At 35.2% G+C, this 14,120-nt stretch overlaps 2 protein-coding genes across 3 annotated transcripts; one reads left to right on the top strand and one right to left on the bottom strand.

Annotated features, from left to right (window-relative positions):
• The first annotated feature begins 1,638 nt into the window (after positions 1 to 1,638).
• LOC127100373 (uncharacterized) lies at positions 1,639 to 3,333 on the top strand. Its single transcript, XM_051037515.1, has 3 exons — positions 1,639 to 1,981; positions 2,727 to 2,909; positions 3,002 to 3,333. Exons 1-3 carry the CDS (start codon positions 1,760 to 1,762, stop codon positions 3,158 to 3,160), a joined length of 564 nt encoding a protein of 187 aa, XP_050893472.1. The 5' UTR covers positions 1,639 to 1,759; the 3' UTR covers positions 3,161 to 3,333.
• A 121-nt stretch (positions 3,334 to 3,454) lies between these two features.
• LOC127100372 (transcription factor E2FB) lies at positions 3,455 to 9,847 on the bottom strand. Of its 2 annotated transcripts, XM_051037514.1 has the most exons (15): positions 9,498 to 9,628; positions 7,479 to 8,088; positions 7,204 to 7,393; positions 6,954 to 7,013; positions 6,196 to 6,281; positions 6,027 to 6,115; positions 5,879 to 5,933; positions 5,516 to 5,568; positions 5,376 to 5,426; positions 5,240 to 5,288; positions 5,069 to 5,134; positions 4,906 to 4,982; positions 4,553 to 4,772; positions 4,249 to 4,315; positions 3,455 to 4,092 (listed from the first exon to the last, which is right to left on the bottom strand). In XM_051037514.1, the coding sequence occupies exons 2-15, from the start codon at positions 7,488 to 7,490 to the stop codon at positions 3,920 to 3,922; spliced, it is 1,248 nt and encodes a 415-aa protein (XP_050893471.1). In that variant the 5' UTR covers positions 7,491 to 8,088; positions 9,498 to 9,628; the 3' UTR covers positions 3,455 to 3,919. The 2 variants fall into 2 exon arrangements, with proteins under 2 accessions (XP_050893471.1, XP_050893470.1); XM_051037513.1 differs by lacking the exon at positions 7,479 to 8,088 and having other exon boundaries at positions 9,498 to 9,847.
• Positions 9,848 to 14,120: the final 4,273 nt, after the last annotated feature.

Raw genomic sequence — 14,120 nt, 5'->3', positions numbered from 1 at the left:
CATGAATTCCAAAAAGATGAATGGCAAATATGTGAATGGGCACGTGTGAGAGAATATTGTGGAACGTCTCAATGATGAGACAAACATTTAATGCACTTGTTCCTAGATATCTTCCATTTCTCCGCATAAAGATCTCGGCGTAGAGGACCCGACCCAAATTCTAAAAGGCTTCTCGTACATTATACCGCGACGAGCCTTGGTGCTACAATTTTGAATCAACCACATGCCCAATACTGTGTAAGCTCAATTACCATCTACTGTATACAAGTTACCACTTATGCAGTCTAAGGTGCGATTATAATCATAATTCATTCTATACATTTTTTTTCATTCACTGACTTGGATATTAGAGTGTTAATTTTGCAAGTCCATCCTCACAATCGCATCCAAGATCTGCATCATCGCATCAAGAATTCTTCATTGATAATTCTGACTCCTTACTAGAACATGTGTAATTTTACAAAAATGTCATTCACATAAGAAAATGAAACTTAAAAAATTATAAGAATGGAGGGTTGTAAATAATACTAGAGGATAGAATAGGAGAGGAAATTTAATGTAGCATTACCAATGTAAAGCGACTTTGGAATTTTGGAATTTTTTTACTAAGTGATTTATAATTTAAGATGAATATATTTTTACTTTATTATAATTACAATTTTAAATTATTTATAATATTATATAAATATGTTGCGTATATATTAGTTTTAAAATAATTTTAATACAAAGTAATAGCTGTGTGAAAATTTTACCTTATACCCCTACATTTATCCTTATACCCCTACATTTTATAAAAAATACCAATTTTATCCTTATATATTTTTAAATAATTTATTATTTTACTTTTTAAATATTTTTTAAATTTTATTTTGCATACCGGAAGACTTTGTAAAAGAATTCCGGTAGTCATTTTTCATGTATTTTTTAAACTTTTTTTTATGTACCGGAAGACTTTACAAAAGAGTTTCGGTACACAAAAATTGACTACCGGAACTCTTTTACAAAGTCTTCCGGTATTAAAAAAAAAAGTCAAAAAATACTTGAAAAATGAATACCGGAACTCTTTTGTAAAGTCTTCCGGTTCACAAAAATTGACTACCGGAACTCTTTTGCAAAGTCTTCCGGTACACAAAAAAATGTTAAAAAAATATTTGAAAATGACTACCGGAACTCTTTTCTAATGTCTTCCGGTGCATAAAATTTGACTACCGGAACTCTTTTGCAAAATTTTCCGGTACACAAAAAAAATGTTAAAAAAATATTTGAAAAATGACTACCGGAACTCTTTTGCAAAGTCTTCCGGTACACAAAAATTGACTACCGGAACTCTTTTGCAAAGTCTTCCGGTACATAAAAAAATATTAAAAAATACTTTAAAAATGACTACCGGAACTCTTTTGCAAAGTCTTCCGGTACACAAAAATAAAATTTTAAAAATATTTAAAAAATAAAATAATAAATTAATTAAAAATATATAAGGATAAAATTGGTATTTTTTATAAAATGTAGGGGTGAAAAGATAAATGTAGGGGTATGAGGTAAAATTTTCTAGCTGTGTCTGTGCCCTGGCCACATCCTCTTTTGGGCTTATTTTTTATAGCCCGTTAAAATTGACAAAGAAGAATTTCCCTTCGTGACATGTAAGCAGACAACCGTGTAAAACGAACGACACAACCACTGATATTTTTATTGTATCATTATCTAAGGATCAACTCTCTTTTCTCTCTTTGTTGGCTCAACTAAGCTCACACATCCAACAATGGCAACGTTTCTTCATCTCCCATCACCTTCTTGTTCTTCTTTACTCACCAACAAGGAGAGATATAGATTTTGCAGTCTTGCTTCAATTCAGTCACGTAAATCCAAAGAGTTCAGAGTTAGAGCTGTTAGAGAGAAAACTGAGGAAATCAAAAGCCCCTCCAAGACATCTTCCCCTGAGGATGTCACTAAGAAGTATGGTCTTGAAGCTGGTCTTTGGAAGGTGCCTGTTTTTTTTTTCTCTTATCTATTTTGGTTTAATTAAGACTGTGTTTACTGAAAAGTTTCAATTTCATGTTTATGTGTCATGTGCTAGTAAGCTATCTGTTATTCTTGCTTTAAATGCAAAGAGTGTATTGTTTCCTACTCGATAAATTCCAAGATAGGATTTTATTGCTGAAATTTTCAGGGAAAGTAAATATATTTTGAAGGAAAAAATTAGTCTTGAACAAGTTAGCCAAAATCACTGATTTTGCTTGTCATGTAGAATATGTGCTCTCTAAAATTAAATATTGTGTATGGAATGGAACAAGAGATGTGCAACTTAGTCAAGGTTTTTTTTTTGAGTTTACCCTTGAATTTTATTTTAGGCTTTCTTTCCACTTCTTCTTTTAGCATATGTATTTTTTTTCCTGATATTCATATTTTAAATATTGAGTCCACGATACAAAACGATAGAGAAATAAAAAGGAATGTAAACCATCAAATTCAAACTGGATGATTGAAATGGAGGAGGGTTTCAGGAATTTTATATGGCTTACAGTGGACCGATTTTGAATGTAGTTCAAAACTTAGATAATGATCTCCCCCTTTGAAGTAGAAGTTTAAGATAGATGAGACAGTAACCTAATCAGAGTCGATTTGACAAATAAATGAAAATGAATGTTATCATGCACAATAGACTATATGAAACACTTACTCATCCTAAGCCCTAAATCTTAAACTCAGAATATTACGGTCTCTTGCAGATTTTTAGCTCAAAGGAAGAAGGGGAGGAACAACAGAAATCTAAAGGGGATCAAGCCAAGGAGTTGCTGGCAAAATATGGAGGGGCATACCTTGCCACCTCCATTACTCTGTCATTGATTTCTTTCGCACTTTGTTATGCACTAGTCAATGCTGGAGTAGATGTTCAAACTTTGCTTCAGAAGGTGCAATGCTCATGCTAAATCAAATGTTGATTGCAATGTAATTAAAACAAAATAACTGCTACAACTAATACATTATGATTTTCTATCTTCAGGTAGGAATCAATACTGATGCGACCGGGGAAAAAGTTGGTACCTTTGCTTTGGCTTATGCTGCACATAAAGCTGCATCACCAATTAGGTTTCCACCCACAGTAGCACTTACCACAATTGTAGCTGGTTGGATTGGAAAGAAAGCTGAGAAAGATAAGTAGATAATAGTGGTACCATCAAATACCAGTGTTTTTATTGTAGTATACTACTTGTAATATATTTTAATTTCCATTGCCAGAGGAACATTATTTCCACACTCGTGGACATGTAAATCCATTTTGTTGTCAACAATAGCTAAAGTGATGTTAAATAATAAACAATCTTTATCTACCAATATTGCTATAATTCAGTTATATATGGTGGCATTTGATGTAGCTCACTAGTACTGGTATGTAACCGCATAGAGACGCTGATATTTGAGAGTAAAGAAAGATGAACAGAGAAACAAAAAGTTATTTACAAGTTTCCAAAGAAACGTAATGATCATAGAATGTCATATGAAACTTATCATTTGACCAACAGTTAGCTGAAAAATGCACATTGCCTGAGAGCATTATTCTATTTCAGTTAACAATCTGAAATGTTTTCATTTATTTCTTTGCAAACACATATTGAGCTAATTGAGTTAGCTGCACTAGAAAGCCGAGACTTACAACAATATACAAAAGATGGGTTCACCAAAGCCATAGGTTTTTTCCTCATGAAGTGCAAAGTTGCATGGACTACCTAATACTAACTGTACAATTAGCCATTTGACTGGCCATTTAGTTCCTCGGGACGAGCTTCTAGGAACCTTCAATCCAACCTCTGGGACTATGTTGAAGAGGATACAACAGGGGGGATGGCTGGACATCATAGGTTCTCAGTCGGAGAAAGAATACCATTTTCTCTTTAGATTCACAATTAACACTTTCAAGGCTTCAATCTACAGTAGGGTTGGCTGCAGAAGACACTTCACCTATGTTTGAAGGATGACTTGGGGATGTATTGTCCTCACGAGCTATGTTCAAAGGATGATTTGGGGTTGTATTGTCCTCATGAGCCATACAATAATCTTCTTGAAGTGCGTTGAGTTCATTCCATTCAACTCCAGCTGTAAATATATTTAGGAAATTACATCACATCTCTAGCTCAAGATTTTATAATTTTTTTGAAAATATGGAACTTCCAAACTTCTCTCCTAGTGTGTTTGTGTGTGATAGAGATAAATAATGAATGAAATGGAGCCTAAGGTGACTATAGAGGATACGTTCTGTTCTCCACATGTCGGTTATGCTAACATCGGCATCTGATAAAAGCCAGTAATCGGCATCACTCTGCAAAAAGAAACCACAATTTCAAATTAGCTCCAAGACTTTTGCTTTTATTTCTTAAATCATAACCAACAAAACATGCAGTAATTTATGTGTTTTGAAAGATGACACCCACGAACTTTAGTACTATGAGCATAAGGTATAGTCTTTCCTGACAATTAGCAATATATGTACTCAACCCCTCAGAATCTTTCTTTACAAATACAAAAAATAAATATCTCAGACAGAGGTGATGCTTACAGCAACATCTGAAGGAACAATCTTCATGATCCCACTCACGAAGTCGTGATTGTTGGTAAGATCTGAACTAGGCCCTTCACCGTCTTGTCTCTGCACTTCTATTTCCTTCCCTTTGTCCTCTGGGACCACAGTTGATGGATGCTGGCTAACTTCTGGACTAGATGGAATTTTGGGTGTAACCTCAACACCGTTGATCTCCTCAAACTTCTCTTCAAATTGACTAGATTGGCAGTGAAAAAGGGGAGAATAGAAAAGTCAACTCTATAACATGTTGCAAGCGTCAAGCATCATTGCAATAGTTAAATGACCCTTCAAGTTAATGATAGCAAAACACACAAAAATATTAAGCATACCTAACAAGGTAAACATCTATTGGGCCCATTGTGCTTCTCAGGACTATCCTGTATCTCCTCTGTGGATAATCAGCGGCCTGACAGGAAAGATGGAATTTGCAGTTAGATAGATACATGGGTTATTAAATTACTTCTACACGATTCTTCATCCCCTCTTAAATACCTCATCTGGATCAGGGACTTCCAAAGTGGTTCCATGTGGAGCTTTAATTGCTATCAAGGTTTCATTCTGGAAATAGGAAATAGCAATAGTTAAAATCCAAAATGAATTTATATATAAGCAAAGGAAACAGAATCACCATATATATTAAAATTCATAGATAGGGAAACCAACCTGGAAGCAGGGCAAGTTCTTTATATCTTCCTCAGTGACAAAAAGCAACCTTTTGAGTAGAAATAGGTTTAAAATAAATACATTAAATAATGTTGGCAAACTGACCCAAATATGGATTAAGGTAAAATAATATTACTTCTCATTATTTTCATCTTCACTAAGACCCCGTAGTCTTTCTTGCATCTCCCTGTAATAATTAAAAAAACTTAAACTCTTAATAGACTTCAGGCAAACACTGCAATTATGCAATAAAGAAGAATCAGCAAAGGCAAGAACCTTATTTGTTCATCTAACCGGCGTTCCTCCATGGTTAAATTTTCAATTTCTGCCTACATATGAGAAATGAAAACAAATCATCACCAAAACATGTCAGGATTAAATACTACTTTCAAATCTATTATCTGTTATATCCTTTAAATCATGTAAGTCAGAAAGTTTGAAATTTACTTCAATCAAATAAATAAAAAATGATTGACAAGCTGTCTCACATAAAACGATTCAAAGTCAAGGTAGCTTCGGCCTGAATAACGAAAAGTTCTTGACAAGAAATTATAAATTGACTAAACCACCAGACTTTAGATCTTCCAAAGAAAATAATCTCCACGTAATTTCCAAAGACAAAATGTAATCACTCCTAACCTGTAAACTAGCAAAACTATCATCAGCCTCCCCTGGCTTTGAAACATCCAAGCCCCTGGTCAATCATCAAAGGAGATGGTAAGAATTGTTTCAACATCTTAAATAAAAAATATGACAACAATATCAGATTAATAGAAGGAATTCCTACTTCCACTGAATTCTGTTCTTGAGCTTTTTCTCTATAAGGCCAATCCCTTCAAGAACATTTGTTATATCATATATCCTCCTCTTTTGCACCTGTAGACACAAGCTTCGTCACGTAATCAAACTTTTCAGTAATCAGCATGGAATCTTCAGACCACAAGAAAATATGTTACCTCTAATGTGTCAGCAGCTTTATTTAGATCAAGAATACCATCCTCTGCTTGTTTAATTAAATTGATGAACTTTTTTGTCAACAGACCTAATTTTTTAAACAAAGTGATATATAAGATGATAAGAAAATGTATCTAGAAACTTAATTCATCAGTAAAACATATAATGAAATACTAGATTACACTGTACCCCCATCACTTACATCACATTACAATAAACCCACCTAACCTGTTTTTTTCCATTTAACCGCCCCAAACATTGGTTTTACTTGAAAACAGTAAATCTTGAATTTAAATGGAAATTCAACATTTTCTCAACCTGCCCCAAAATTACATTAATGAGGGTAATGTTAAAATAAACAAGAGGAGTGCTAGAAACACTCATTTAAACACACTCTTTCCGATGCTCACTCATTTGGTAACATTGATGTTGGTCACGTCATTTTAAAAATGGTTCCACATAAAGCGGAGGGACCCACATGATTTCACCGAATAAGAGAGTGTGTGTTAGAAAGAGTGTTCCTCATACTACTCAATAAACAATACTCGACATTAAAGTTACTAGAAAACATTTTAAACTTAAACCAAAGCTCAGGGGTTAAGTGACTCAATGTCATGAAAAGAAAAAGATTAGTGGAGGTTATTTTAGAAAGGAAGAAACTACAAGTGTTTAATGTATAACTACACTATAGAGATTGAATAACAATAAACCTCTGATGATTGACAATGAACGAATCAAGCCTGAGAATTTAAGTAAATACCTAAAGAGCTGTCATATCGACATGGACCAGCAGGGGTGAGATTATTTCCTGAAGGAGAACCTGCCAAATTTAAAGAGAGAATATAATTTTTTGCTTGCCAGAATCGACATTTAAAGGAAAGATGGCGTCTGTTGGTTGATAAAAATCTAGTAGTCAACCAAAATATTGGTTATCTTTATTTTCCTTTAATATGTTATCAAAATGATAAATATAGAATCCTTCTTGGCAAAGTTTGGAAGATAATACTCACCAATATTTGAGCCTGGGGTTTGAATTCCAGATCTGTTGCATTTTGTCAGCTTAGAGGATTTGCCTCCCTTCCCCGTCTTCCCGGATACAGGCGTCTGAGAAGGACTATTGGCTGCTTCAGTAGATCCAGGAGTCATCCTAACACCTGAATCAGCTTCAAAACCAGCTGCTTCACTTTTCCGCTTCAATTGCTGAAATGTATGAATATAATAATTGCAATCAATAGAAAAGATCATGTAGAGTAAGTCAGAATAGAGAGAACCATATTTTCTTAACTAATTTAATCATAAATCTATGTTGTTTATCTGGGATAGCAGTGCAGAGAAGCAAAATGAAAAATTGGGATAGTGGTAGAGGGTAGTGGGATAGCCACTATTGCAAAGAGGAGGAGCTGAATGAAAAGATGGGTTGAAGAGGTGATGTCTGAGGCATTTTAGTTTTCTCTGGGTACAAAAAGGGGGTGTGGGTAGAAAAAAGGGGGTGGTGGCCCATCATTAGACTTATTTAGTGCCCAATATGGGGAAATCCTAAATTTAAAATGTTCCCTCCCTGAAATCAAACATTAGACAGCCACTACATTTGACCAAAAAATGAAGAAAAAAAAAGCCACCATATTGCAGCTTTATTTTCCTCCTTCCCTGTTTCTTCTTATGCCTTTCTTCTACTACATTATTCTTCTTTACTTTTTCTCAGTAGGAGAGTCTTTGAGGTTCTTGCTTAAAAACACCAGCTCATGTACAGAAACTTCTAATTTGTGGCCAGAGTGAACGGTTTTATGTGGTAAGACCCTTGCTTTGCCCACAATCAGGTAATTCAGCACAAAATGCGGCCGCAAACACCACACTCAATTTCCGCTGAGTCTGATTTTGAATCAAAGCAAGGCCTTCTGCCACACCAAGAAACCGTTATTCAGCGTGGATGTGGTGCGATTAGTAAAATAACCATGAATATATAGCTTCACATCAACTAGGAAAAGGAAGTTGTGAAGAAATATTTACTTATTTTTCATATTTCTTTATAATATACAAATGACAACATGGGCACAACACAATACTTTTAAATATGTCAAGGGAAGCATCCTACAGCATTTATGAGTTAATGCAGGTCAGTTCATCACAAAGTTGTGCACAATTCATTTTTACATGTGATAATATTCTCTAATATATTGTTAATTTATAGCACCGAGCCACCGACACCTCTGAACAAAGGCGCATCCGGTGCCCGACACCTACATACGTGACTATGTTCAATTTATTCCTTTTAACAAATTATTACCGGTGTCAGTATCAGTGTTTGTTATCAGCCAGTTTGAAACCCTTGTTGAAAACCTAATTTGCTGAGCCCCAACTACAATAGGAGGAGTGGGCATCCCACACATTTATACAAAATTGTTTTTATCATACCTTATGGTGCGATAGGAACTTCAAGGATGTGCAACACACCTTTACTCCGAATTCCTCAACAAGTTACATAAGGATTGAGTGCTCCACTTCGGAGCATATGGCTAAAAATGTACGCATTTGTCAAGCGGAAACACTACTAACTTGACTAAAAAGATTCAATTCAGAAAGGAAAAAGCTAAAGATTCCAAAAATAAACAAAACAAGTCACGAAACGCAGTTAATGAAGTAGAGTTACTTTTCTATCCACATAAATATTTTCTTTAATACTCTTCCTTTGTGTATGTTAAGCCATTTCCTTTTTCCTTAAATTTGATAAGCAAATTAAAGCATCCAATGCAACCAATTATTTTCCTTGCAACATTACCCTTTCCACCTAAAATTGACCAACTTACAATCACATCATGATATCAACTTATGGGGCAATCAACAAGCATATCCTCTAATCCTCTCAACTTCCTCGTTGCTCAAGTACTAAACCTATAGACTAAAGTTCATATAACAGCACAGATTAAATAAAAATAAACAAACAAGTTCTGTCTTTAAAGACAGTACATCGAACAATTAATTTCCTTTTCCATTTCAAAACTCACTCTGTATCATATCATAACATAGCTTCGGAAACTCAATTTTATCTCAGCAACTAGTTCCTTGAACTAATTTCAACAAATTAATAGCTAAATAACTGATTAAAACCTAAAATTAAACTTCTCAAACAGTTTTCAAACCAAAAATAAATTTTAAAAAAAATCTAAAATTGAACGGATCTCTAGTGTTTTAAATTACTTTCCAACACTAAACTGAAAACTTACTCTAAAAACGCAACAAAATTCATTGACAAAACAAACAAAATTCGCCGAAAACGTATAAAAAAAATGAAAATTGAAAAACTCACCGGAGTCTTAACGACGATAGCTTCAGTTTCTTGGTCGAGAATTCTGCGGTGGTCAGGGGCAAACCGGTGATAATCTCCGGAAGCTACAAAAGGAGGTTTCAAGGAGGAAAACGGCGGTTGTCGTTTCATGATCTGGTCCGGCGGATTGGAGGGAGAGGCGGCGGGAGGAGCTCGGGTGCCCGACATCACCTGCCGGCGATGGAGCTCCGAGAGGGATTGGGTGAGATCTAGGTGTTTGGATAGTAGGAAAATAAAAAAGCGGGAGAGAGAAAGAGAACAGAAAACGAGGGAAAGAATGAGAGAGAAGAATTTGGTTCGGATATTGATGTGGAGGGAAGCACTTATGAACAATAATTCATTCACAGTTAAAAATCAATTACATTATTATTGACTCGATTTAATTAATTATTCATTAGGTCTTACATAAATGGTTAGGCTTCTATACAATATGACCATCCAATCTTCGAATTCTACTTTTTCTTTTATCCTACTTGAAATTCTTGAAATTGAAAATAATTAATTATTATGGAAAATTAAAAAAAGTTAAATATTTTTTATTAACTAGTATTTGAAGGGTATAATAGATCAAATATATTGATTATTTAATAAATATAAAAAAAAATTATATTTAAAATTATTTGAATAATAGGTGTATTTGACCAAAAATATACACTAATATATATATTTTACTTATTCAATAAATCTAAAAAAATATTTATTTATAATAGTGATAAAAAAATATTCAATTAATTTAAGAAAAAATATTTAAAAACCATAACATTTTTATTATTTTTTATTGGAATTAATTTATCATTTTATAAAATATTAATTTTTATATTTAAATATAAGTAAAAAATGTTACAATGTTGATCAATCCAATGTTATGATTATATTTTTTTTTAGAATATATAACTCGTACTTGATTTGAGTATAATAAATAATGTTTTGTTTGCGTTATTGAACATAAAAGGGCTTTCGATTATAATATGTAATATATGAGTTTATATTACCTAGCCGCTTGATTAGGTATTTATAAATGTGGTCGTTTGATTGTTGAGTCGGTCCAAAGACCGGTTCTGACACCTATAAACTTGCTACATTTCTCTAGGTTTTGAGTTATTGTATTGGTGAGTCATTCCTTTATTGTAGGATAAGTGGATCCCTTTATTATATGATATGTGGTTAATCCACATGACCATAAATATTCCAATTATAAACTAAGAGGGTCGCGTTGGAATCACTTAAAATGTGGCTTGTGAAGGTGAGAAAAACAAGAAAGGGGGGGTTTGAATTGTTTGAAAAATAAGCGCTTTTGCAAAATGAAATCACACAATGATTTTATACTGGTTCGCTTATAACACAAAGCTACTCCAGTCCACCCGGCCAAGGTGATTTCGCCTTCAACAAGGACTTAATCCACTAATCTTGAAAGATTACAAACAACCCCTAAGAGAGAAGAAAATCTCTTAGTCCTCTCAAGTCTACAGACTACCAAGAGTCACTTGAGGAAATCAAATAAAAATAAGATACAAGATGTGTAATCTAGAGTGCTTCTAAGAAAGCAAATATTACAAACTTAAGAACAAATTTTTCACTTGATAAGCAAAAGCTTAGTGAAATTCTTTGAAGAACAAAGATGTTTTTCTTGAGCGTGATATAATTTCAGTATAGTTTTGGCTAGTGATTTCTTGCTTACTGAATGTTGATTTCTTCTCTATTTATAGGAGTTGAAGTAGAGTTGAAGTAGCGTTGAATCTGTTGGATATTGAGATGTAGTTACGCCATTCCATTAATAGCTTCTGCAGTAGACTTTTTCTCTTAGAAGTGACTACTTACCACAATTAGTATCTTCTCTCTTGGAAGTGGAGATTAACGTCTCTTTCTAATTGAGGAAATCCATTTGCAGAACTTTAACTTGGCTTAAACGTTACTTCATCATGATTAACAATTCTGATTAGAGTCTTCGTGTATCTGGAGAAACTAGCTTCTGATGTTATCTCTTGAAAGTTCAGATGACGCTGATAACTTCAGAAATTACAGAAGGCATTTGTTCAGAGTCAGAGCTTCTAGACTTTACTTCATGTTCAGATGCTTCTGATACTTTGTAGTTTTGTCCAGATTCAGAGCTTCTTGAATGAGATTCCTCTTTAGATGCTTCTGATACTTGATAATTTGTATCTGATCTTGTTGTGCATCTGATGACATCATCAGATTTGTTTCTTCTTTCTTTAGAACCCTGCACACTTAGAAACTTTTCGTTAGGGTGCCATTTTTGGTTTCATCCTTTGTTATCATCAAAATCATGGAATCTGTTGTAGAACAATTTTTGTTTTTACAATCTCCCCCTTTTTGATGATGACAAAACAAATAAAATTATCAGATGAAACTTGAAAAATATTAGATCAGATAGACAAAAGCTCCCCCTGAGTTAGTACTAGGGAGTTCAGAAGTTCTTACCAGAGCTTTCCAAGCAATAAGATTTCTGAAAACTTTCTGCAATTTCTTAATTTTAATGTTAGAGTTATTTAATCAGAGCTATTATTTAATCAGAGCTATTTATATCAGAACTATTTCTATAATTGTTGCAGAATGCTTAAGGTTTTAGACATAATTTTCATCAGAGCTATTTCATAATTTCTCCCCCTTTTTGGCATAATCAAAAAAGCATAAAAAAATAAAGAGAATAATAAAGAGAAAAACACTTCATTAAAAAGCACAAAGGCAAACAACAGTCAAAACATCAGATTCAAAGACGAATATCAGAGCTAAAAAAAAGACAGAAGCAAAAACACTTAGGCAAACAAAAAAAATAAATCCCAAGTGCCTAAGGGTTTGGAGGTTGAGGAAGTCTCTGAAGCAACATGGCAAACATGTTCTGGATGTTTTCGTTCAGAGCATCTTGCTTGTCCATCCTGGCACGAAGCTCATTCTGATCTTTCTTGATCTCTTGCTGATCTTGCTTTATCTCTTTCAGAGTGTTAAGAATCAGAGGGATCGCAGAGGAAGACTCCCCCTGAATCAGAGCCTGCTGAGCTTCAGCTTCAGCAGCAGCTTGGGCTTCTGCATCTGCCTGAGCCTTGGCTTCAGCTTCCTGAATCCTTAGAAGTTCTGCTTCCTTTGCCAGGCGTTCTTCTTCTAACCTCTTTGCTTCTTCCTCAGCTTCCCTGGCCAACCTTTCTTCCTCTAATCTCTTAGCCTCAGCTTCTCTAGCCAGTCTCTCTTGGAGTCTTTCCTCAGAGTCTCTGATGTAGCCATTTCTGACTTGTTCAGAGATACTCTTCAGCCTATAAGACTCAGAGGTCATCCAACTAATGACTCTGTTCCAGTGTGTCCTAACAGATTTAGGATCATCACTTACTTCAGAGTTTTTAGCCAGAGACTTGATCTTCTGGACTGAAGCTTCTGCAACCTGTATAATGGCCTCCTCAAGGGTAGGTATGGTAAGTTCAGGTTCAGGTTCAGGTGAATGAGGTGGAGAGTTTTGAGGGCTGAGATTTAGAGGTTGAGGTTCAGTTTGTTGAGGTTCAGATTCTGCTTGAAGTTCAGAATCTGCGTCTGGTTGAAGACTAGGGGATGAAGCATATAGTGGATTTAGGTCTAAAGGGTCAGAGTCTGGTCCAGGTACAGCGGGAATAAATGGTGGAGTGATATTAGAGGTGAAGGGATCAGATGGTTGAGTTTCAGAGGGTAAGGTTGTTGTTTGTTGTGGTGGAAGTGAAGTTTGGAGGGGAGAGGTTACTTCAGATTGTCGTGTGGGTTGTGGAGCGAAATTTTTAGCATAAATTTCAGCTATTGTTGGGGAGTTAGGGTCAGAGTGTTCTTGGTCAGAGGACTCTTGTTCAGAGAACTCTTGGTCAGAAGAAGGGGAAAGGTAAGGGGGTGATTCATATTCAGAGGATGAGGAAGAGCTGTGGTGATATAGTTGATTAGGGTCAGAGGTTGTTGTGAAATTACGAGCAATTTTTAGAACAGGTGGAGGTTGAGAGGTTCTGATGGTTGAAGGAGGGATTTCAGAGGTTGTAAAAATTGGTTGAGAGGAGAGAGGGTTAGAGGAAGCCATTATAGATTCAGAAGAGACAGGAGGAATAGACTTACCAGAAGAGACATTCAGAGGTGCTGAAGCTTTGGTGCCAGAGGTTTCTCCAAGTCTGGCTTTCTTTGCCTTCCTTGCTTCCTCAGCTATCTTCTTCTCAGAAAGACCTCTTTTGTATCTGACCAAATCTTCTACAGAGTCCAGACAGTCTTCAAGGCGGAAATCAGAAATATCAATGCCTTCATCCAGACGATCCTGAAGGTAGATAGCAATGGCATCTCTGGGTTCATTCTTGAAGAACCTTTCAAGGCCATGAGGCATCTTCCTCTGATCCTTCAGAGCTTCCCAGGTCACATCCATAGTGGGCTTGACTCTGATGTCTTTGATGATTCCCATACTCCTCAGATTTTTGGCATTCAGAGGCTTTCCCACATCAATTGCCAGATCATCCATACATCTGGTCTTCTCCAGAGCATCTACCAGCCCATGCTCAATGAAGATGTCAGAGAGCAATCTACCCAGAGGAATGTAGGATCTGGGCTTCATGTTATTCCTCGTTTCTCTGACTGAATCCCTCAGATATCTGAAGA

Source organism: Lathyrus oleraceus, chromosome 7 (genome assembly GCF_024323335.1).
Source record: "Lathyrus oleraceus cultivar Zhongwan6 chromosome 7, CAAS_Psat_ZW6_1.0, whole genome shotgun sequence".
Classification (NCBI taxonomy): Eukaryota; Viridiplantae; Streptophyta; class Magnoliopsida; order Fabales; family Fabaceae; genus Lathyrus; species Lathyrus oleraceus.
Note: the sequence above shows the minus strand (reverse complement) of the source record. Positions and strands in the feature narration are given on the sequence as shown.

What these genes read in the sequence shown, in the direction of transcription:
- LOC127100373 (XM_051037515.1), top strand. Translation starts at nt 1,760, where the DNA reads ATGGCAACGTTTCTTCATCTCCCATCACCTTCTTGTTCTTCTTTACTC. An exon ending in TTGAAGCTGGTCTTTGGAAG is followed by an intron (nt 1,982 to 2,726) that starts GTGCCTGTTTTT and finishes GGTCTCTTGCAG; the next exon opens with ATTTTTAGCTCAAAGGAAGA. An exon ending in TTCAAACTTTGCTTCAGAAG is followed by an intron (nt 2,910 to 3,001) that starts GTGCAATGCTCA and finishes TTCTATCTTCAG; the next exon opens with GTAGGAATCAATACTGATGC.
- LOC127100372 (XM_051037513.1), bottom strand. Translation starts at nt 9,683, where the DNA reads ATGTCGGGCACCCGAGCTCCTCCCGCCGCCTCTCCCTCCAATCCGCCG. An exon ending in AAGAACAGAATTCAGTGGAA is followed by an intron (nt 5,934 to 6,026) that starts GTAGGAATTCCT and finishes ATGATTGACCAG; the next exon opens with GGGCTTGGATGTTTCAAAGC. An exon ending in AGAACTTGCCCTGCTTCCAG is followed by an intron (nt 5,135 to 5,239) that starts GTTGGTTTCCCT and finishes TCCTATTTCCAG; the next exon opens with AATGAAACCTTGATAGCAAT.